Source organism: Nothobranchius furzeri, chromosome 10 (genome assembly GCF_043380555.1).
Source record: "Nothobranchius furzeri strain GRZ-AD chromosome 10, NfurGRZ-RIMD1, whole genome shotgun sequence".
In the NCBI taxonomy this organism is placed as follows: Eukaryota; Metazoa; Chordata; class Actinopteri; order Cyprinodontiformes; family Nothobranchiidae; genus Nothobranchius; species Nothobranchius furzeri.
The window spans coordinates 33,897,478-33,922,234 of NC_091750.1; the positions used below are offsets into that span (position 1 = coordinate 33,897,478).

The 24,757-nt window shown below is 42.7% G+C and overlaps 1 protein-coding gene across 1 annotated transcript in view; it reads right to left on the bottom strand.

The window, feature by feature from the left end:
* Nucleotides 1–369: 369 nt before the first annotated feature.
* Nucleotides 370–24,757, bottom strand: part of LOC107386260 (calcium-binding protein 7) — a 29,479-nt gene continuing 5,091 nt past the window's right edge. Inside the window, exons 2-5 of the mRNA XM_015960555.3 lie at nt 9,267–9,410; nt 9,072–9,184; nt 5,935–6,085; nt 370–3,992 (exon numbers count right to left, since the gene is read on the bottom strand). Coding sequence (XP_015816041.1) covers nt 3,862–3,992; nt 5,935–6,085; nt 9,072–9,184; nt 9,267–9,410 — 539 coding nt within the window. The 3' untranslated portion in view covers nt 370–3,861. The remainder of the gene's footprint in view (nt 3,993–5,934; nt 6,086–9,071; nt 9,185–9,266; nt 9,411–24,757) is intronic.

Genomic DNA, 24,757 nt, shown 5'->3' on the forward strand with positions numbered 1-24,757 from the left:
TGCTTTCTGAAGCATGACAATGATTTTCTAGTTAATCTACAGAAATAGAGTTTTCCTGAGTTACTTTTGCACATTTCCAAGTCCAGGAAAGCACAGTGGAAAACTCAGACGGGATTTTGTTGGGATAAATTTGGCATAATGGAGTCAAAAGTGATGCAAAAGATTTCTAAAAAATAAATAAATAAAAAATAAATAAATAAATAAGGGATGGGAAAGCAATCCATAAATCCAGCGAACCTTCAAAAATCCATTACCTTTCATAGATTTCTATCTAAAATGTCTGAATCCCAATCAATACCAAGCAACAAGTCCCCCAAGCTGTGCCACATGTGACAAAAAGTAGTGTATTTCAAAAACGTGACATAAATGCACTTGTTAGGTGGTTTTATTCATATGAAATACCAATAAACAGACAGAGAAGAACATCAGAATGAACCGATTTTAGGAGCAAAAGACACGTATCAAAGTACAGAACAATGATGAGAACATCAACAGATAGACGTTTTATTTCCAGCTGTAAAAAGAAAATAAACAGTCTGATATATTCTGCTCTGGTCATAAATGATAAACATACTGGCAATTTTCTTTTGAATGCACCAAAAATAAGGCAGCAAATACAATTCTTCCTATTAGAAACACATAAGACGGCACGACTGACTCGCATTTCATTTCTCTTCCATCACATTCTCATAACAAAAATAAATCTATTCAGATTTTTGGGGAGATGAATTAACAATCATGGCGGTGAGTTGACGTGTGCAGCAGCACATCTTAAAGTGCAAAATGGAAACACAGGTACTTGTCAATAAATGGTTTCTATTTTTGCCAGAGTCTTTGACACGCTTGTCAAATTTACTGAGGTGCATCAGATAATCCTCGTCGTGCATGGATCCGGGAAATGGGAACGACTCCTTTGGAATCTGCTTGACAGCTAAAAATTCACAACATCCCATAAATTAAGATCTTTTATTAATGTGGACGTCATTTTGAAGAATGTTTTTCAGGTCACAAGGTTTCTCCTAAATGAATTCTGAATTGTTTATTTATTTATCCTTCAAATGATGCTTTTGAACAGGCTTCTTCTCATATCACAGATTCCTCCGTAGCTTTGGTAAAGATGCGGAATCGTAAATGCAAAAAATAAAATAAAAATAAAAATAAATGAAAAAAATCACCAAGATGCATGCACGTGAATCTAAACCTACACCCAATCACATGATGGTCACTTCAGGATGTTGATATTTTATTGCAGTCATTTCAAATCATTTTTTTTCCCATTGCACTTTCCATCATGTGAAGATCTGAGCTTGACCCGGCCATTCCAGCGGATGCGTAAGCGGCGCTTCAAATTCAAATTCAAAGATTCTTTATTAATCCTAGAGGGAAATTACCGTATTAGACGCGAGGTCAGCAGCGTGTCACCTCCTCCCGGGAGCGTTTTAGACACAAACCAGCAGCAAACGCATTCTACAAGGGTGGTACCGTGAGGTCACAAAATGACCTCATCAGTGGTGACTTTGCTAGTTCACTTGTTAACAAGCAAGGAGAAAAATGGCAGCATGAATGCAAAAAGGTCTGTGGTTTATTTTCTGTGCTGTTTGCCTTGGCGATGGACGTTTCACAGGTAAAGACTTCGTTTGTTTCATTCTCTAGTTAAGCAACTCGAAATCAACACTTGACTTTTATTTTGGAAATTTTAGGATGTTTTACAATACTTTTGTTTGACTTCCTGTCTGGCCTGATCCCAAAAGCTGAAGCGTAGCACATAAACATAGACTGGAAGTGTGAAAACTGACTTGAAGCATGAATTTAGAGGAGTGACACGTCACTAAACTTCTGGGACCTAGCCATCGTTATGGTAGATGAGTGCGTTTCCACCGGCTGGACGTGTCCCAGAAGCATAGTAATGTGTCTCTCCGCTACATTTATGCGTCTAAAATTTGAAGTTTTGCAGTCAATGGAGACTCAGTAATCCACTATTACCACAGCTAATCGCTACGTACTACACATCCCTTCCTACCAAGAGCTCCCCAGTCGAGTGAAGGCTGCAAATGCATTGATTTAGCCAGTTCTTGTGGTACAAGCGAGCAAAACGTTGGTAGCATGTGTCCAAAAGGTGTGTTTTTTAACCTCTGCCAAGAGAAAGTCACAGCTAGTGACATCATTTTTTGATAGTTCAGCAATTGGAAGTCAGCAATCTTTTATTTTGAAAGATGCTGGGTGCTTCACACTCCTCTGGTGTTTGATTTCCTGTCTGGCAAGAACTGCTGAGCTTGGCGTGTTCTTGAAGTGTTGCCTTCAAAGGAAATGCATACATTTAGCGGAGCTTCTGGGTCAGCATTCGAGAAGCGGGTAGGATCCAACCCATTAGCTATAGCATTGGCTATTAGCTGCACATTGTGCTTTGCGGACGCGCCACGACGTTTATGCAGCTGGTGGAACGCCGGGGTAATGCCATAACCTCGTATCCTGACCTGACACAATTCTGCAGGAGGATCCTCAGACATTTAAACCGCTGTGTCCAAAGCTTCATTACATGTAATTATTGCTCTAAAGCAACGCACCCAGATGGAAATCAAGAAAAAGAAATGCATTCCTTCATTTCCTCATCTCTCTTTTAAAGCAAGATCAGTTCAAATGCATATTTTTAAACTTTTCAGCAATGCATCTTAAAGACGCTTCCTGCCCTGCACTGGTGTGAAGTAACTGTTCCCGCAGCTGGGTACGATTTTGTTGTTGTTTTGTTGTTGTTGTTTGTGAGTGAACAAGTCCTAAAGAAGCCCTTCTTTTCATGCATGTGTGCCTCACTTCTGCTCCCACCCCACATCTCACAGTCTTCATTAGGTGGCTGCATTACACAGTGATTATGACGACTACATTGATAAGAATCGTGTTTCTATCCATGCATCTCATGCATAGATGATCCTTCGAAGCAGAGAGTGTTTACTACACGTTCAGCCAGGTAACCTCCCAGGCCAAAAAGCAGGAAACCTGACACCAACACCACGAATATCCAGACGTCTTCAGAATCCTCTACAGACAGTTGAGATCAGGTTCCACTGTTTCCAGGAGTCCATGATATACCCAGCTGGCTCTGTCCCAGAGGGGCCCCCGGGAGCCCCTTCTCCCGTTCTCGTCGTCTTCCTCCGCTTATCCGGGTCCGGGTCGTGGGGGCAGCATCCCAACTAGCTAGCTTTCGTCTCTGCTCTTCAGAAACTGTTAACCTGCTTCAACCTGCTTGGTTCTGACCGATACCCAGCAGGCTGTGAACGAGTGAAACCATCCACACGTTCACCTCCCCACACAGCCATTCTGTGATCTTTGGTTCCTTCTGAGCGGTTCTTCCTCCCAAGTGGATTTGAAACCGAACCACGCCACACTGTGCACTACAGACCTTTCATCTTGTAACGTCTTGCATTTCCCCAACGTCCCGGCGATTTCTCACAGATTCTTCCTACAGTTTACATGAAACCGCGTGGTACACTGAACAAATACAAAACTGGACAGTCACTACACTTCTCTCTATAGCTGCCACCACGACACAACTCTGCTCAGTGCACACAGCTAATAAATATTCAAGGTTGGTTCACGAGGACTGATATGTATAGTTGGCAGTCCACCATACAGACGCTGTCATGTCTTTGTGAAGTCCTCTCGATCTTGGAAATGTCAGTTTGTTCATCACAAAGACAAATCCGAGCACACAAAGTGTCCTTGGTGTCTCCAGTTACTCTCTGGTCATCTGTAGACGTGTTTTGCAGTTATGAGATTGTCTGTTCTGGTTGTTTTGTTGTCTTTTTAAAAGCCTGAACTGTAACAAAGCCTCCCGATGGGAATCAAGGCCGAGAACAGCCACAGCTCCTACTTCATGCCGCTTCGCAGTACCTGGTTGGCCGCGATGAGCATGACGCTGATGATGAAAGCGATGGCGAAGGCGCATATCAGGCTCTTGCGTACGCACGTTTGTTTGACTTGCTGTGTGGGGCTGGAAGCTGCAAAAGGACAGAGAACAAGGTGGGAGAGACACGAAAAGATGAGTTATTAGACACTTGAATGATATCTCGTAATAAGAAGTCCAATTAAAATTCTGTGCATGTCCACAAAATTAGAGGATAAACATTGGCCAGAAAAGGTGTTTTCACACCTGTTTACTGCATTGAAATGTTGATTAGAGGTTTGGAACAACAAACACATAAAGTGGCTCCTGATTGGCACAATAAATGATTCCCAAAGTAAAGGAAATATGTCGGAAGATTTCCTGCAAGAACTGAATCGTTGAAAGACAAATACACCGTAAAATGTAAACAATAATATGTTCAATAATAGAACTATGATTGTATATTAATAATTATTAATATAGTAACTCTTTAGTTAATAAACACAACTTTTTAAAGGGTTAACACTGATGTTGCTGATCTATCTATCATCTATCTATCATCTATCTATCTATCATCTATCTATCTATCTATCTATCTATCTATCTATCTATCTATCTATCTATCTATCTATCTATCTATCTATCTATCTATCTATCTATCTATCTATCTATCTATCTATCTATCTATCTATCTATCTATCTATCTATCTATCTATCTATCTATCTATCTATCTATCTATCTATCTCTATCCTTTCATGGTCTGCGTCTCCCTCCTTGTGTGCTCCACCCCCCTCTAGGATCCTCATGTGCCCCCTTGTCTGCAGCCCCTCCAGGTATCCCTCCCAGGTCCTGCGCTCCCATTGGTCTCCCCTACCCCCAAATTCCACTACCTCCGCTCCGCTCCGGCACAAACTCCGCAGCAAAATCGGTCCCGTTGTAGTCAATCAGAGCAGTTCCACTACTGCGGCCGTGCTCCGGCAGTGCGGCGCCGTGCGCCGCCCTCTGTTCCGCCATCCGGCAAAAATAGAATCGATCCAATTTTTGCTGGACGCCGGAGCACCTCCGCAATCAATGGACAGAAATCATAACCGCCCAACAGGAAAAGGAGCAAGCACAACTTCCGTTATTTCACAATAAATTGATAAACAAAAGGCGTTTTTTGTTTCATTTGCACAGGTTTAACAACTTTTAACAACTATCAATGGCGGCTGAAGTTTAAATGCACAAAAGTAAGCCATAAATACAGTTTCTACTATCAAAGTAGTCGCACTTTGTTGATCTAAACACTGCTGATGTCTCAACACAAATGATGGCAGATTAAACAGTTCATGCCGATGCTTCTCCCACACAACGGGTGTTTGGATCTAACTTCCGCGTTTATTGCTCGGACTGTATCGCAAGATCTCGAAAATCCCGCGCATGCCTGTTTGTGCACCTCAGGTCTCCGCACCGGAGCGGAGCCGTTGTAGAGCGGGTAGCAGTAAAAATTGAGTTCGGAAGCGAGCGGCTGCGGAAGGCGGGGGTGGAGCGGAGCAGAGGTAGTGGAATTTGGGGGCTAGTCACCCCTCTGTAGTTTTTCTATAGGTTTAGCTTTTAGTTTAATTTGTCTCTTTTAGTGTGTTTCTTTCTCCACTGGTGTTTTAGTTCTCCACAGGTCATTAGTTGTTTATCTTGCTCTTCTTGTCTCTAGGTTTTGTTTTTGTTCTTAGGTCATGTGATTTTCTCCTCCTCAGCTCACTTTCCTCTCCCTGATTAGTTCATTGATGTCACCAGGTTCCTCTCCCCACACACCTGCAGCTCATCTCCCGCTCATCCTGCCCAGTGGATTTAACCCTGTCTGCGTCTCTGTGTGCTGTTGGTTCATTGTGTCGTGTCAGTGTTGTAATGGGTAGATGTAATGAAAACTTTTACATTTTATCTTTCTTTTGATTTAAATCAAAACTTTTAGATTAAACAAATAATTGTTAAACTCATTTTTTTAGGATTTGTTCCTCATGGTTCTAGAGGCGCCACAGAGATCTGTCCACAGCGTGGATGTTCAAGTGCTTCTCCTTACTGTCTATGTCCACTTGGCAGTCTTCGGGGTTTTCTATGTGGTTCTCCTCCGTCATTATGATATTCTCAATGTCTTTCATGGAAAGATGATCACAGAAGGTGTCATACAGAAGCCTCTTCAGCTCCTCAACTGTCAACTTCTGCATGTCACACTGGAGACACACACATAATGCAACATTACCACGGGCACTAGCCATCAGACACAGTAAACACACACACACACACACACACACACACACACACACACACACACACACACGCAAACACACATGCACGTACACACACTTGAGAGAAATACATTTATAAAGATATGTGCACACAGTGCAGGATGCTGTTCGTAATGATGTGGCTCATACCAACACCATTTTAGTGAAATCATATAATATCCTTGGTCCTTGTTTGTGGTAAAGTTGCCATTTCTGATGATAATTGTTATTACAGAAACACACACGTGCAAATATTCGTATTTGAAACATCGTCGTTGTCGTCGTCGTCTTCCTCCGCTTATCCGGGTCCGGGTCGCGGGGGCAGCATCCCAACTAGGGAGCTCCAGGCCGTCCTCTCCCCGGCCACCTCCACCAGCTCCTCCGGCAGGACCCCAAGGCGTTCCCGGACCAGATTGGAGATGTAACCTCTCCAACGTGTCCTGGGTCGACCCGGGGGCCTCCTGCCAGCAGGACATGCCCGAAACACCTCCCCAGGGAGGCGTCCAGGAGGCATCCTGACCAGATGCCCAAACCACCTCAACTGGCTCCTTTCGATCCGGAGGAGCAGCGGTTCTACTCCGAGTCCCTCCCGAATGTCCGAGCTCCTCACCCTATCTCTAAGGCTGAGCCCGGCCACCCTACGGAGGAAACTCATTTCGGCCGCTTGTATCCGCGATCTCGTTCTTTCGGTCATTACCCAAAGCTCATGACCATAGGTGAGGATTGGGACGTAGATCGACCGGTAAATCGAGAGCCTGGCTTTCTGGCTCAGCTCCCTCTTCCCCACGACAGATCGGCTCAGCGTCCGCATCACTGCAGACGCCGAACCAATCCGCCTGTCGATCTCCCGATCCCTCCTGCCCTCACTCGTGAACAAGACCCCGAGATACTTAAACTCCTCCACTTGAGGTAGGACCACTCCCCCGACCCGGAGTTGGCAAGCCACCCTTTTCCGGTCGAGAACCATGGTCTCAGATTTGGAGGTGCTGATCCTCATCCCAGCCGCTTCACACTCGGCCGCGAACCTACCCAGCAAGAGCTGAAGGTCAGAGCTGGATGAAGCTAGGAGGACCACATCATCCGCAAAAAGCAGAGACGAGATTCTCCTGCCACCAAACTCGACACACTCCACACCACGGCTGCGTCTAGAAATTCTGTCCATAAAAGTAATGAACAGAACAGAAACATATCACTGTTAATTTGACACCAACATCTGTCTCCAGATGTTTCGTCGTGATCATTTATTCACCTTGTTTTAGAATTTTTTTCTCTTTTCTCAACCTCCTAAAACACATCAGCTTCCTGCCGTAAACCATTCGGTTCCACTTCGACCCGTTTCCACGACACCGGGGACACAATTCTAACTTTAAACATTTTTAATGTTAATTTTATTTTAGGGACATTTTCAGCAGGAGGAAATAAAGGATTTGCATCGAATTTCAAGGGCTTGGTTTTCTGAAGGACATGATGAAAACCGATGCTGCTTGCTGCTTAATGACATTTATTCTGTTAGGAGGTGATAAACATTCAATAATATTTAGTAAAATGTTGACAGAATATGAATGAAATTCATTTATTCTCTCATCAGAGACACGATGTGACGATTTCTCTAAGAAAATGTTTACCAGGAGAAAAAATAGGTACAATCATTATCCTGTAAACAAGTTTAATGAAGATGTCATTTTCATAGAAATCCAGAGGAATTATCGGCCGTTTCACTCCAACACAACGAAGCATAACTCTATTCATTTTCTGTGGAGTTCTTAGAAACATTCTTCCTTAATATTTCCCGATTTGTCCGTCAAGTTTCCTTTCCTGATTGCAAGGGCGCCCCCAAGGGGTGGCCAGGGGTGGCCAGGGGTGCTGGCCCAGCCCAGGAAAAGTCAGTGTTAATAAACCATATATTGATCTTGTTTATTCAAGACATAATTTTACAACAAAATAAAAATAATACAATTAAGAAGTAAATAAATAATTGGAATTAAAAAATAAATACATATATTTCCGTTGCTCGCCATTTTAAAAAAAGTTTTTATCTCCGTAGTTGTGTGTGTGTGTGTGTGTGTGTGTGTGTGTGTGTGTGTGTGTGTGTGTGTGTGTGTGTGTGTGTGTGTGTGTGTGTGTGAACACGGCAACACAGGTGAATTAACCTAAAAAAAATTGTTTGAATTAAATTTGGAATTACATTTTAAATAACAAATGTATTTTTCTGAAATGTTTGTGTTTATAAAATTTAAGATGAATGTTTTGGACACGTACTACTTTTTTAATAAGAATGAATAAACAGGCTAAACTCTCCCAGAGATGCCACAAGGACCAATTTGGTGTGCCACCCCAAAAATGTATTTGGTCCCATCTGGCCACCCCTATCAAAATTTTCTGGACTCGCCCCTGCCTGATTGGACAGCTTCATGCCAGTTTCTCGTTTTCAGCTCAGCGGATCCGTAGGAACAATCAGCAGCACCCGACTGATACTTCTACAAGGTTTCTTACATAACGTCCTGCAGCCTTTTCAACTCCTCATTGTGCTTCCTTTCCTGCCAGCAGAGGTTTATTCCCACAATCCCTCTCGTCTCTCTCTATTTGGAGCCTCACACTCCGACTCTGCTGTTATCACACGACTACAACAAAGGCGGCTTTGATGAGAACTCCATCCCGCTAATTTCCATTCCAGTGTCAAGTCGAGAAGATGGTTATCTAATGAGGCGTCTTTAAATAAATTAAAATCTGCTTTACATGAAAGTTGCTATAATTATCTAAGTAACAGGACTGCCGTGACGATATAGTCTCCCATAACGGCCCAGTGGGCATGACAGTTACAGCTGGGTCTAGCGTGGTGTTTCAGGGTCCTGCAGGGAATGTGATTCACCTGTGACTCCTCTCAGAAACCTTGTGTCTAACAGGTGGGAAATGATGTCTGAATAATGAGCACCTTCCAAAAAACGGAGTCGAAGTCGGTGCCGTTGAACTTGTCTGGCATCCCAGAAGCCGTCAGCTTTGGACCCAAAAGAGTAACAAACTCTTCGAAGTCCACCTGACCGTCACCTGCAAGACAAATGTCAAACAAAACAGTGCTGTTCAATTTAAAAGACAAGAAAACAGATTCTCAAATGGACGCCAGCCTCACCGTCCATGTCTAGTCTCTGGATGATGACCTCCAGCTCCACCTCGTTTGGCATGTACCCCAAGGAGCGCATAGCCATCCCCAGCTCCTGCTTTGAGATGAAACCATTCCCATCACGATCAAACACTTTGAAAGCCTCGCGGATTTCTGCAGAAGACACACAAGCTCAGGTCGTGCTTCAGATCAGGACACGAGAGCATAAATCGTTCCACGCATCAAAGACACGTTTGTCATGCCGCATCGGTGCTTGAGTCATGACACGGAGGGTTGGGAGCTGAAGAAAAGAAGTCCCAACAGCAAACTGGCTAAATAAAATAAATACTTCAAGAAAAACTGCTGAGATGAGAGCAACATATTAGAGCTCGACTCTCTGACTTGATCGAGCTCGATCCAACCTCAGCTGCCAAACCTGAAAAGTCTGATGCCAAAAAAAAATAAACAGAAATGATGTTCTGCTCCAAAAAATGATGAGAAAATTCACATTTCTGACAGATGATTGTCCCAGTTTCCCCAAAAACAGTCAGACATGAGATGGGCTGGGAGTTATAGAAAGCAAAGAGACTTAAAAACAGACACGATCAAATAAAATTCAAAGAAAATGTGTGGAAAAGAAAATCCAAAGTTTGTGTTTTATTTATTGTGATGTACTGAAGAGGCTGTCAGGCTGAATCCATCTCTCCACGCAGTGTAAACAGATATTTTCCTACACCTAATGGGTTTGTTTTACTGCTGACTCAGACTAAAAAATGCAAGTAAACTTTATGGAGTCAGGTTAGTTTTAAAGAGCAAGTCACCCCCAAATCAACTTTTTTTTGCTGATAAACTATACAAATGTGTGTCTAATTGTGCTGCAGACATGTGTAGTCAATAATTTGGTACTTCAGTGCAGCTTAGTTAAAATTTAAAATTTCTGCCTAAAACTGTCAGTGTTGCGCCGTCGTCAGGTAAAAACTCAGCACTGCATTTGAATTTAAATCTGCCACCGCTATTGGCTAACAGGTATGTCACGATGTAAACTGGTACATTATGATGTCACAATGCCTGTGTGTGTGTGTGTGTGTGTGTGTGTGTGTGTGTGTGTGTGTGTGTGTGTGTGTGTGTGTGTGTGTGTGTGTGTGTGTGTGTGTGTGTGTGTGTGTGTGTGTGTGTGTGTGTGTGTGTGTATTTGTTAGTGGCTCCGCCTCCCCCTCTCGGTCTGCTAGGCAACAGCATTTGTTGCATTTTTCAAACATGAAGAGGGAGTGAAGTAAGTTTCTTGTAGGTGGTGACTTGCTCTTTAAATAAAGGGCCGAGTGCTACAACGCTTGAAAAGGCAAAAACATCAACAGGAACTCAAACTGCACAAACTTTAAAAATAAAACACCTCAGAGTTGTGATAAAATGCCCTAATTTGCACTTTTCTCATTTTTTGGGTAACTTATTTTTTTATTTCATGAAGCTTTCAGAAACAATTGTTCATAAACATTTAGTAAAACCTGCGATTGGATGTTTCTGGATCAGTTCCAAGAACAAGCTTCGGTATTAGACGGGAGATTATGACTTTATCATTTATATTTCTACAGTCGATACGACGCATGTTAATGGAGTTCTTTGCGCTAAATCCTTCTGACATAGGGATTTTTTAGCTGTTTTATTCTTAACATTTTCAGTGCCTTCCAGAACGAGTCGTTTCAGGGCTCTGTCACTTTAGGAAAACAAGCTGGAGTTGCCATGCCCACCCATCCCCCGCTCAGGCTGACATAAGCTGCTGCAGTCTGAAGAGCTCAGACGGAGTTGTAAGCTAATGTCCACATTTGTGACATCACAAACGGGGACAAATCGCAACAGCTTGTTTTACGTACATCTTTTCTAAACTAAACGCCAACAGAAAAATGGTGGGTTTGATTTTTCAAGTTTGGAGTGTTTATAGAGCAGAAGAGACCCATGTGGCAGCACAGACGGATGCAGAATGTGAATTTTACATGATATACCCCCTTAAAGAAAAATATTAATTTGAACTAACAAGAAAAACATTTCTATTTCTAAATTTTCTGAAATTAGTATATTAATGAGCATGATTAATCTGAAGAGCTCTTTTGCAGAAAGAAATGCTGTAACTCATTTTTTATACGTTAAAAATGCATCTTTTATTCTTTCTTCAGGTGAAATCAGTCAAAATAAAGTTTGGTGACATTGATCAAAAAGGCTTTTCATCTGTTTTGGAAATGAACTTTTAAAATCGACCTTCTCCCTCTGATAAAAACATGAAGTTTACCTCCTAGCAAACTTTATCAGTCCACCGAGTATCTGCTCCGGTGATTTACCGAGCATCAGAACCACGACAAACGACTAAGCCTCAAGCCACAAACACAAAAACGGGTTGCAAGCTTGACAAAGATTTCAGCCTGAAAACATGAAACATCAGTGATGGCGGGAAGCGGTCTCCTTCTGTGTGATGTTGCAGCAGAAATCCAGGGAGTGGTTCATCAAGATCACGCACACGTCCGTGAAACTGAAGCCTCGCCACGGGGACAACGGTGCTCGGCCATCATGAAGTACAACAGATTTGGGGTTGAGACGATAAAATGAAGCAAAGTGACGTTCGCAGCAGCTATTTGTCCACATGTCTTTCTGTTACATGATGTCTTCCTGCAGGCGTCGTCTAAATCATCGGAAGCCTCCAGCTGTGGTTTGTTTTTATTTTCATGTCCTGGATGGGATCTTGTTGTTTATAGAAAAACAATCCCTCAGCATCCACCCGAGGCCCTGAACTCAGCTGTTTACTTTAGGAGAGGCTTTCGGTCGCCGTTAACGTAAAAATGTCTAAACATGCAAAAGTGAACTTTTGTTTCTGGATCAAATGTTTGCTTAAAACTGTATTTATGAAATGATCTATTGAACTGTGTCACACTGCTCTGCTGCTATGAAGGTGAGAAGAAGAATACGTTTCCCATCCACTTAGAGACGTTGATGAAAAATCTGAACGTTGTTCACATTCAGAGCGAGAGAGGCAGAAATCTCTGAGGTAAAGCTGATCAAACCTTAACTCTGCTTCAACATTTTACTAAAATGAAAACGGAGTTGTTTGGTTGAGCATGCGCCATCCAGATGGATCATATAACATCCTCCAGCTTCATTTTATCATTCCTACTTAATGAATGGGCCTAAAATGGGCTAAAACTACATTTATATCTCCTAACGGCGGCTCTGTCTTCATTAAAAAAAACTAATTTAGCGTTAAAACAAAAATCAGGCAGAAGGGCTGTTATAAAGCCTTTCTGTCGTACCGCACAGACTGCCTTGGTAAATGGTAAATGGTCTGTATTTGATATAGCGCCTTTTAGAGTCCTGGAACCCCCCAAGACCCTTTACAACACAATCAGTCATTCACCCATTCACACACACATTCACACACTGGTGGGGATGAGCTACGATGTAGCCACAGCTGCCCTTGGGTGCACTGAGAGAGGTGAGGCTGCTGAGCGCTGGCGCCACCGGTCCCTCCGACCACCACCAGCAGGCAAGGTGGGTTAAGTGTCTTGCCCAAGGGCACAACGACAGACTGAGCGGAGCTCAAACCTGCAACCTTCCGAGTACGGGGTGAGCACTTAACTCCTGTGCCACCGTCGCCCACAAGCCTAATAGTGGAAATAAACAGTTTCAGTAATGTGGCATCTTCAGTGGTTCAAGACCTCGTGAGAAATCGTTCACGTTTACTAACAACCGAAAACAAGACGCTGAGTCTCTTGACAGAAGGTGACATTTATGCAGAGCTGCAGGGGATGAGAGGGACAGAAAGGATGAGCTTGTGGGTCCAGATGTCTATTCTCAGTGGGTTTGTTCATCAGCAGCTACTTTTGTGTTGCGCATAACTTCAGGCGTGTCTTCTGCTGCGTTGGAGTTGAACAAAGTTTCATAAAGAGTAGGAGACGTTTAGATGGTTGGACACGTTTGCTTTAATCTGCATCCTCAACCATTCGGGATATGCTGATTCTTTTTCTGACTTGTTTTATTATTTACTTTGTGTTTTGCCTTTTAGAGTATCTGTGTGACACACACACACACACACACACACACACACACACACACACACACACACACCTCCCTATGCCACACTTCATTGGTTATGTGGTCCAAACACAGACTTCTCAGTGTGGCAGGAGAGACCCAAATATTAATATGAGTCATCATCACATGAAGGCTATGGACAAGGTGTCTCCACCCCTTTTGCACAGGTGTGTCATTGATATCCAGGGGTGGACTGACTTTCTGGAGCACCGAGAGCCGTCCCGGTGGGCCGACAATGTGGGCAGGGCCGCCGGGCCGGTCTGACATTTATTAATTATTTCATTCGTTCATTCTTCCACTCGTTGCGTTCGTCTTTCTCTCTTGCTCTCAGATTTCTTGCACGACCGTGATGTTTTTAATGCAGTTGTCCTGTTCCCAACACATCTGATAATCACAGGCTAACATGAAGCAGAAAACGTAAAAAAAAAAAAAATAAAAATTAATAATACGTAATAATGTTTTTATTTAACTCCCCATTCATTTAGAAAACTGCAGATATTTCCATCCATTTCATCTCCATTCTCAATATTTTACCCCCGGCTCTGGTGGAAAGCAGGGGTGACAGAGGGCAACTCTAATTAATTTTCCCTTAAAGATGCACAAGTGGAGACAGTATTCAAAAGAGCATGTGTGACGCTGACCAGTAGAAAGGACTTTCAGCAACATAGGAATGAATAATATGGCAGGTTTGTGAATCCAATCACTGTAAAATAATATTCAGGGAAAACATTTGGACAGTTTCTTTTTGGAAATTTCTTCCAAAAACAGTTTTTCTCCCATTGAGTTGTACTGCCTGGAACCTGGCCTCTAACTGCAATAGTATTGTAGAATGTGAAACCCACCTATTGATGTCAGCTGTCTGTTGTCATAGCAACAGTAAACATTTTCTCCACCAATGAGCTGTAAATAGAGATACAGACTAGCTGTATTGTAAATATAGATGAGATACTCAGCATTTTAGCACAAAATATAAGTATGCATGTAGGGAATAATTAGTTTAATAACCAATATTTGGTATGAAATTGATTGTTTCATTTCATTTATTGTTTACTGAGGGGAGAACTATTTTGTTGGTATTTATAACTCATTTCTGTGTAAATGTGTTACTTTGAACTACAGTTTGAATGAATGCATATAGCGCGGTCTTGAATATGTTCAAGTACTGTCACATTTGTGCTGTGTATCAATTTAAAGTTCAAGAAGTGATTTGACTCTGATTCCTAGGAATACGAATCAATTATCATAATCTGATTCGGTCTGATTCAATCTGTTATAATTTTAAATCGATATGGGTCAATGCTTTTTAAAAAAATAGGTGTCAATTTTAGTCCATGAGTTAATTTCTTTATTTGTTAACTATCACAGAATATGACTATCCTTTGTAGTATACAGAGAGGAGACGCTGAAAAATTTTGCCAACTTCTATGTAGTGTCCGCGGCTAATGTAGTGGGCCGGTCTGAAGAGAAAATTCCAGGGCCGAATTTTGGTCCCAGTCCACCCCTGTTGATATCTAATTTTTAAAAGCTGTCATGTTTGTATTCGGCATAAAACAACAAAATACGTCGTCATCGTCTTCCTCCGCTTATCCGGGTCTGGGTCGCGGGGGCAGCATCCCAACTAGGGAGCTCCAGACCGTCCTCTCCCCGGCCACCTCCACCAGCTCCTCCGGCAGGACCCCAAGACGTTCCCGGACCAGATTGGAGATGTAACCTCTCCAACGTGTCCTGGGTCGACCCGGGGGCCTCCTGCCGGCAGGACATGCCCGAAACACCTCCCAAGGGAGGCGTCCAGGAGGCATCCTGACCAGATGCCCAAACCACCTCAACTGGCTCCTTTAGATCCGGTTTGAGAAGGTGAACAAAATATGACAGAAAATGTTTTTTTTTAATCTGCAACAAATACCTTAGGCACGCATTAATGTAATACGAGTAAATGTTCAATTCTTGTCATTTCTTGGTTTAATTTTTGTTTAAGGGGACATTAGACGACTTTTTTCTTAATTTATAACAACCTCGATGGTTTATAAAAAAATATGTTCATGAGGTTGTTTGCACTAAATCCCTCTCACATTAAGCAATTTCAGCAGTTTTATTCTCCACATCTCCTTTAAGTGGGAGGTGGTTCTACTTTGCCTGTTTGTGATGTCACAAAAAGTTTACTTTTGTGAACGGCCTGTTTTAGACTGTTATTTACTAAATCACTAACAGAAAATGGGTGGACAGGGTTTTTAGAGTGCTTTAAGAGGCAGTAGGAACCCACATGGCAGCACAAAAGAATGGAAAATGTGAGTTTTGAATGAAATTTCCTCTTTAAAGAAAACATTAAATTCCTTGGATGTTCTTTCATGTTTGCCTTTTAGTAAAAGTCAGTGAGTCAAAAACTTCTGAACATTTGAAAAACCTGAAAATACAAATTTTGAAAAGCATCTGTTTGCATCAACCACCTGTGTTAGGGACACCTTTCTGGTGTTCTTAAACTGCCCTTACGGGTCCCACAAATGAACTCAGGCGGCCGTATAAAGCCCGTGAGCCTCACTTTGGACACCCAGCAACTCTCAGCAACAGTTTTTCTTTTACGATCTGATGTCAGTTTACGCATTGTTAATAAAATTCCTATTTCGCGGTGGTTGCTATTTCCTCTGGTACCACAGCCCCACCTGGGAGGTACGAATATTGCAGTTAAAAGTTTGTGGTGTTTGCTTTGATGTAGAGAAGTGCCTGTTGGCCTTCAGAGATGCAACGCCGCGCGGTCTCCTACGGTGTGATCTGATCCAGGATGAAAAGCCTCAAAGTTGAGAATGAGATCCGTGAGCCAGACATCTGAAGCTGAACCCCCACAGGGAGGAAAGGGGAGTGTGCTCCCCGCACGCTGCTGCACATCAGCACAGTTCACGATGTTTCTGCTGCAGCATCAAGGAGCTGAAAAGCCTGTCGACTTTACCCGACACGGAGCCGATTCCTGCTGACGAATCATCCTCACAGATCAAATCTTACCCTGAGATTATTGACTCAGATTTTGGAGGCACTGTTGGGCAGTGATGCACTCACTTCTTTCCAGGACAAATTCAGCATCGTGTCGAACTTTTGACCAATGTTTGACTTTGAGCAGAGCAAGCTAATACCGAGGCTTTAGCAGAAATAAAGTGTCCATTAGCATCATCTCATAAGCAAGAACCCTGCATCTGTTTAGGGCTCCTCTAGAGCAGTAATTGCAGCACACCCACTCTTCATGTAAGACCAAATCGGGATAGAAAAGCACCACTTTGCTGTGCTGCGTGGACTCAGGGTGACTATTTTTAAACTCCCACAGGAACCTCAATCCATCTTTAGCCAGATACGGTTCGACCCAAACACCCGCAAGACTTTGAATTACCATAATAGGCTTCTAACAAGTCTCCGGAGAATTCAAAAGGAGTTTATGGCACAGTCTACGTCGACTGTGTGTTCAGGGAAAATCCCATTTGTGTGTTTGGACCAAAACATCATCTGGAATTCTGAGGTACTTTAACACTGCGTACTAATACTTACTAATAAAAGCACAGGAGGAAACTTAAAGAGAGAGAAGGAGTAAAAGAAAGAAGGTGGAATGTTTAAGATATTTTATGAAATAAAAAGCCTCTAAGCCAGATCCTTTAACTCCACTTGACCTGGATGGTGGAAAAACGCTACAAGGCCGTGAAACTTCAGCCCATAGCTGTCACGTTTGTGCTTCCAGACGAATCGTTCAGCTGTCCTTTCTTCACTCTCATGTTTTCAGAGTTGCAAGCTTTCATCATCACAGCAGAAACCAAGCTGAGCCTGAGCCAATACCCAAAAGGCAGAAACCCGTGAGCAGCACCTCAAACAAAGGTTAGATATGAGCAATCAAAAGCCTTCCTGACGCTTCAGCTTATCTAACACTCCCTCATCAGTTCCACCAAACTAAAGGGATCAGCTCGGTTAGCGATGCCGCTCCGCTGCTGTGTTGTTGATCAAAGACAGGAAGTATTACCAGTTAGAGGAAAGTACAGAAGCACTTCACCTTCCCAAACTCATCACAGTTCATTTCACAGGTAATAAAGTCTGCTGGATCCACTCCTTCATGGTAATCGATCAAAATGGGAATACATTACGTTGGCTCAACCTACCCGACGGCCGTAATCATCGCATTTCATGATATTCCACGCTAATCTGCACCTCGTGTTTTTCATCAAAACTCATTTTGCTGGGGTTAGACGTCGCTCAGCCGCTGATTAACTGTGAGTTTACGAGGAGAGTCTGAGAGCGGGTGTGAACATGCTAAAGGACTACGGGAGCTGGGGATGTTCGGTATAGGCTTTTACATTTTTTTCACCAATATACCAATATACGCCCCGTCCATAAAAAAAACGAAAAAACAATTAAAAAATGAGGAAAAAGCTATAATGAGAATTCCCGATGTTACATTTGAATGCCAATATCAGCCATTTGAAGTTAAAATTATTTGGTTTTTATTGACAAAAGAACCAGCTGCACATAAACAAGCAACATGTGTTTTCTATGTGAGCAAACAGGAAAACCACCTGATGGAAGATGACTTCAATACCCAAAAAACACGACTTTTCCCGTCTCCTCTGGTGACCTTCAGGCTGAGGAAACAACCTAGAATCTGCTGCAAAGAGCCGGGTTGTGTTTTTACAAAACAAACCAGATTCACTACGTTCATTAGCTACAGATTTAGTGAAAGTGAGTAAATCCCTCTCCCTTATTCCAACTCTTGGTGCTAATCTTTATATTTTACACACAAATGCTGGCATGGCTCCAGTTGCCCAAACTTAACAAGAAAAACGCATTTCATAAATGGCTTTATTTGCTTTTTTCAATATAAATTGTCCTTTTTTTACTTCTTACTGTTTACGATATTTTAACAAAACTATATTTAAATCTACATTTAGGTTTTATTTTGTTCTCGTTAGAAATAAAGAGCTTTTTTAATCCCCTGAAGAAAAGGTTGTGCAACCTGAGGCTCACCAGCTGAGCTGCTAGGTGACATTAACCTCTGAAATGACTCGTTTCTGTTCACATCTTTATCACCATCAATGTCAAGTAGAGCTGTTTCATGTGCCACATACAGGTGATACATTCAAGAAATCTATTTTGAAACTCGTTCCTGTCTGTCTGTCTGGCAGGTTGTGTGAGGCAACCATCTGTCAGGGAGAGAGGGTACATTTACGGACTGGACGAGGGAGAAATGTACGTTGTACGAGGCTTTTGAAGCTGCACACAACAACAGTAATATGTTTAGTTCCTTCTTGGTTTTCTTTTTTATCCTAGTTTCAGTTGTTATTTGGAACATGTGCAAACGTTTCAGTGAAAGCTTCTTTCTTCTTTTAACTGACAAAAAACATGAAACCATTAATTATTCAAATCTACATATCTTGGTGTGATGATGGATAGATGATTAGATGAAATCAATTTCCCTCTGGGATTAATAAAGTATTTTTGAATTGAATTTGAATTGAATTGAATGGATGATGGATAGATGATCAGCTGGATGATCGAATAGATGGATGGATGAACGAATGGATGGATGGATGATCGAATGGATGGATGGATGAACGAATGGATGGATGGATGATCGAATGGATGGATGGATGAACGAATGGATGGATGGATGATCGAATGGATGGATGGATGGTCGAATGGATGGATGGATGAACGAATGGATGGATGGATGGATGAACGAATGGATGGATGGATGATCGAATGGATGGATGGATGAACGAATGGATTGATGGATGAACGAATGGATGGATGGTTGAACGAATGGATGGATGGATGAACGAATGGATGGATGGATGATCGAATGGATGGATGGATGAACGAATGGATGGATGGTTGAACGAATGGATGGATGGATGAACGAATGGATGGATGGATGATCGAATGGATGGATGGATGAACGAATGGATGGATGGATGGTCAAATGGATGGATGGATGAACGAATGGATGGATGGATGGATGAACGAATGGATGGATGGATGGTCAAATGGATGGATGGATGAACGAATGGATGGATGGATGGATGAACGAATGGATGGATGGATGGATGATCGAATGGATGGATGGATGAACGAATGGATGGATGGATGGTCAAATGGATGGATGGATGAACGAATGGATGGATGGATGGATGAACGAATGGATGGATGGATGATCGAATGGATGGATGGATGAACGAATGATTGGATGGATGGATGAACGAATGGATGGATGGATGATCGAATGGATGGATGATCGAATGGATGGATGGATGAACGAATGGATGGATGGACGAATGAATGGATGGATGAACGAATGAATGGATGGATGAACGAATGGATGGATGGATGAACGAATGGATGGATGGATGATCGAATGGATGATGGATGAATGAATGGATGGATGGACGAATGAATGGATGGATGGATGAATGAATGGATGGATGAACGAATGGATGGATGGATGAACGAATGGATGATGGATGAACGAATGGATGGATGGATGAACGAATGGATGGATGGATGAACGAATGGATGGATGGATGAACGAATGGATGGATTGATGATCGAATGGATGATGGATAGATGATCAGCTGGATGGATGAACGGATGAACGGATGGGTAGAAGGATGTAGATAATCTTTTGTATAAACCCACGTTGTTTTCTCAGACTTGTTCCACCGATACGAGGACTGGATTTGTGAGTGAAACCAGAGGTGCTGGCAGTTCATTCATCAGCTTGATTCAGTTTATTTTTATTGCAGCTTTTTGGAGAAACTCTCCCATTAGAGGCTGAAAGCTCTGGTCTGTGTGAGAGGGAAAGCAGTTTGTTTGGAGAATCCATTTCGAGACTAAAGCAAACTGTTATTTTTGGGTTTGAGACAACAATTCAGCTAATTCCGCCTTCCTGGGGGAGAGCTCTGCTAACAGCAGTCAATGGTGAGGACACGAGGAGAACGGGTGTTTGGCTTCGGTAAACACATCTACTTCATTTGCACAATCTGTAAGAAAGCAGCCAGAGTACTCTCTCCCGTGGTGATCGGTCTTGTTCTGCTCTAGAACTTCTAAACAACGTGTGCTTTAAACGCTTTCAGCTGACCCGGCCCACACAACGCCCACCCATTCTGCACAAGCAACATACGTTTTGTGCATATTTTCTGTTTTTCCGAGCAAACGCTGATGTCTTTAAATATCTTCATTTGTATTCATGTAAGTATTTCCAGAGGAATGAAAGTCATCCCTCCACCTCAGGGCAAAGAAATGAGTCGATGTTGCTGCTGCCGCTACTGTAGGAGTCTAACAGCAACATCAACAACGCCTCATAGGCAGTTTAGGCTGTTAGCAACGCAACAACATCAGCTTATTTTTCTCCAACAGCTGTCAGTCAGTCATTTGCATTTGCAGCAATTCTACAAAGAAAACAACAAAAATCTTTGCTAAACAATCCTGTGTACAGGTGTTTACTTGCTGCAACTGAAAACACTCTTTGACAAACAAGACCGAGCAGAACGATTGATCAAATGTTCATAAATGTTCTTTAAATGACTCAATGAGACAGAAAAACTTCCTCCATCACACAAGTCCACAATCTGTGATTTAGGCGATTAATATCCTTTATACAAAAGTTCTGATTGTTTAATAATATTTGCATAATGTGATATGAAATATACTGCATTCAGGGCAAAAATAACAGATGTTGCATTCATGTTTTATGGTTTAATATGTGCCACAATATTCATTAAAGACTCGGTAACGTTTCTCTCCTAAAATTCTGGATTTCTTAATGTTGATCAACTCTATTTTTTCTGTGACTAAAATGAACTTTTCATGACTAATTCAGCGCTGGAAGTGAGGCTGAGCGAGGGAAACAAAATTCTCTTTTGTACATATAAATAAATGATACTGCACATCTTTAAAGGCTTGCTATCCGTGGCAGTAAAACATCAACACTGCATCTTTTACTCAAGAGAGAAGAGTGAACGGAGGCAGCGGAAGAGTCATGTTGCTGTTAGCCAATCAGAGGTGAGAAGTTTGCATATCATGAATATTGCATTTGTGGCCCCGCCCATCTTTTCTTGTGCCCGTCCACAGGATGGCTTTTTAAAAAATGTTTGCAGCGAGGAGAGAGAGAGTGTGTCTTTGTGCCAGTGACTTTGCAACATGGCTGAACGAGTTCGGTTAGCCAATCAGAAGCGAGGTGTGTGCACATCATTATTAATAATGAGCAGTCCTGCTATTTTCAGTCCACTTCTGCACCAGCTAACCTCTGCATCTCCAAACAGGAGCATCATAGCTTTTTAAATGACTCATAAGGCATTGATTTACACTGGAGAACACAACAAATGTATTGAATAAATGAGTGAACCACACCTTTAAAGCATGCTTTCTTGTTTATGTCTCAAGTAAGACAGATGCAACTTCACTGACCCTGATGCAAAAACAATGAAGACATTTCATCTAAAAAAAAAGTCACAATATATTTAGGCCCTGTCCACACGTAGCCGGGGATCTGCCAAAACGTAGATGTTTTTCTACGTTTTGGCCTGTCATCCACACGAAAACGGAGTTTTTTCACACGAAAACTGATCTTTTTAAAAACTCCGGCCAAAGTGAAGATCTGCGTTTTCTCCGTTTTGGGTGTCTGCGTGTGGACGGACAAAACCGGAGTTTTAAGGTCCGCAACGTCACTTTCCAAGACAGAAGATGCTGACATCACGTGTGCGACCTGTGTTTACACTAGCCGGCATCATGGAAGCCTTCAGAGCTGCGCTCTGTCACTACCCGATCCATCAATTGTCCAAGCGCTTTTTGCTTGTTTGTGTTTGCAAGCGGGATTACTGCTCCTTGCGGAAGACCACAGACGAAGGACGAGGTTAAGAACGGGGGAAGTACTGCCGCCTACAGGTCTGGCATGTCCTTAACAACGTATTTATCCGGGTACGTGTGGACAGAGTTTGTTTTTTAAACGAGGTGGTGTGGATGCAAGTTTTTGGAGGGGCGGATATTCGTTTTTAAAAAACCCGGCTACGTGTGGACTAGGCCGTAGTTTTATTGTTCTTATGTTTCTGGAACCTCAAGCAGACAGATTCACTTTTGTTGTCTCAATTTATTCTTTTATAAAATTTGGGTTTTTTTTTCTCTCCACTGGTCCACTAAAGATAAAAAAAAGGCATTTTGAGGTTTTTAAGACAATTCTCTGGAAATTTCCAAAGTGACAAGTAGAATTTTGGGGAATCAATATAAAAGACAGCTTACATTCAGTTTTAAAGACGATGTTTACGTGACGACCAAACAGCTGCAGGATTGTCTCAAGTATAAGAGAAAAGAACGAGATCGCGGATACAAGCAGCCGAAATGAGTTTCCTCCGTAGGGTGGCCGGGCTCAGCCTTAGAGATAGGGTGAGGAGCTCGGACATTCGGGAGGGACTCGGCGTAGAACCGCTGCTCCTCCGGATCGAAAGGAGTCAGTTTAGGTGGTTTGGGCATCTGGTCAGGATGCCTCCTGGACGCCTCCCCGGGGAGGTGTTTCGGGCATGTCCTGCTGGCAGGAGGCCCCCGGGTCGACCCAGGACACGTTGGAGAGGTTACATCTCCAATCTGGTCCGGGAACGCCTTGGGGTCCTGCCGGGGGAGCTGGTGGAGGTGGCCGGGGAGAGGACGGTCTGGAGCTCCCTAGTTGGGATGCTGCCCCCACGACCCGGACCCGGATAAGCGGAAGAAGACGACGACAATAAGAGAAAAGAAACACGAAGACAGGCACAGATTTAATCCACAATGGAAGGAAGATAAAGAGACACCAGAACTAATTATCCTTTCGTCAAAGGGAAACACAAGTTCTCTGGGACTATTCTGGAGCTGCTTCCAGTCGTGTGCTTGTTAGGTAGTGTGGAAATAGGCTACCCACCTAATTCCACTTGCAGTGATATTGACACCAAACGTGTGTGTGTGTGTGTGTGTGTGTGTGTGTGTGTGTGTGTGTGTGTGTGTGTGTGTGTGTGTGTGTGTGTGGTGGGGGAGGTCTAAACTACATTGAGCTCCTGTAATATGATCAACTGTTTTAGTCTCCTGTGTAGGAGGGGAAATCTGGAAAATGGAGTCCAATTCAAGTTATGCTCACAGCTTTGTACATTCAGGTACTTGCCAGTGCTTTTCTACCCACACACACACACACACACACACACACACACACACACACACACACACACACACACACACACACGCAGGAGAATGAGGGGGTAAAGTGCACACACAGTGAAGGTTTTAATTCACTCCTACTTTACTTTGCATTCGAGATGCCAAACTTTCTTGTAATCTTTTAAAGTGAGTTCAGTCAGCGGTTCTCGAGGCTCGCGTAACACCTTTGAAAGTTTTCTTAGCACTTTAGCTGCTTTTTCACCGACACAAACAAGTGGAAAGATCCGCTTAAGTAAAGCCGTGAAAGACCACCAGAGCTCTGTAAGACACTTTTGTAAAAAACAACAAAAACTTTGCTAAGTGGTGTTCGACTCTAGACTTCGACACGGGGAGGCATGGAGAACAAATTCAAGTCTTTTGCTAATAAACGGTTCGACAGACTTCTCAAACACAAGCTACAGCGCCACTGGTCCATTCCCAGGAGGCTTTGCTGCTGTAATTGAAAATCCAGCTCCTGGCCTGATCTTCCTGTCCCCTACAGTACACACACTCACTCACACACTTATTCAGTAATGTGTAATTTCTTTGTGTGACAAAGCTCCCACTCCCTGACGGCCCGACTGACAGATGTGACACTTCTGTCTTCCAGCCAGCTCTCATCCGTCTCTCAGGAGATGTGAGCGGTTACCAGACTGTCTCTCAAGCAGCAAGTTCCTCATCAAGAACTCATTTGTGAATCGCTCCTGCTGCCTAAACCTGCTAAATGTTTAAGAAAATGTAGGGATTTGGAACAGATCGGTGCATAATTACCATGAACCCCAACCAGTGCTGCTTTATGATTAAACCGGTAAGTTAATTACACAAATAAAGGTTCTTCTGAGGTTTTCTTCTGTTGCTTAATCTAGTACACAAAAAGCAGGGTGTTACTTTCAACAACAGTAAACTCGTCCACTTGACATCACATCAAAAAATATTTGGCAACCCTATTCTTTGAAGTTTTTTATCACTCAGAATTTCTTTATGCAGTCCTCCTGCTGAACCTTAAACATCATCCGTCTCCTTGAATGTGAGGATTTCATTCACTTAGTTGTGGATCGAGCTGAAGCTCTGAGCTTTGGGTTCCACCACTCGCAATACTTCGTCACTTTAGTCACTTTACTTTAGTCAAACGCTAGTAAAACAATTGTCTGCTGGTAAAATGGTTCATAAAAAAGGTAGATTTTTCTGTGTAAACTACTGATTTGAAACTATAAATTCAGTATTAAATGCAGCCGGTGGTGTCTGTGAGATGCCGATGACTCAACGTGATCTTC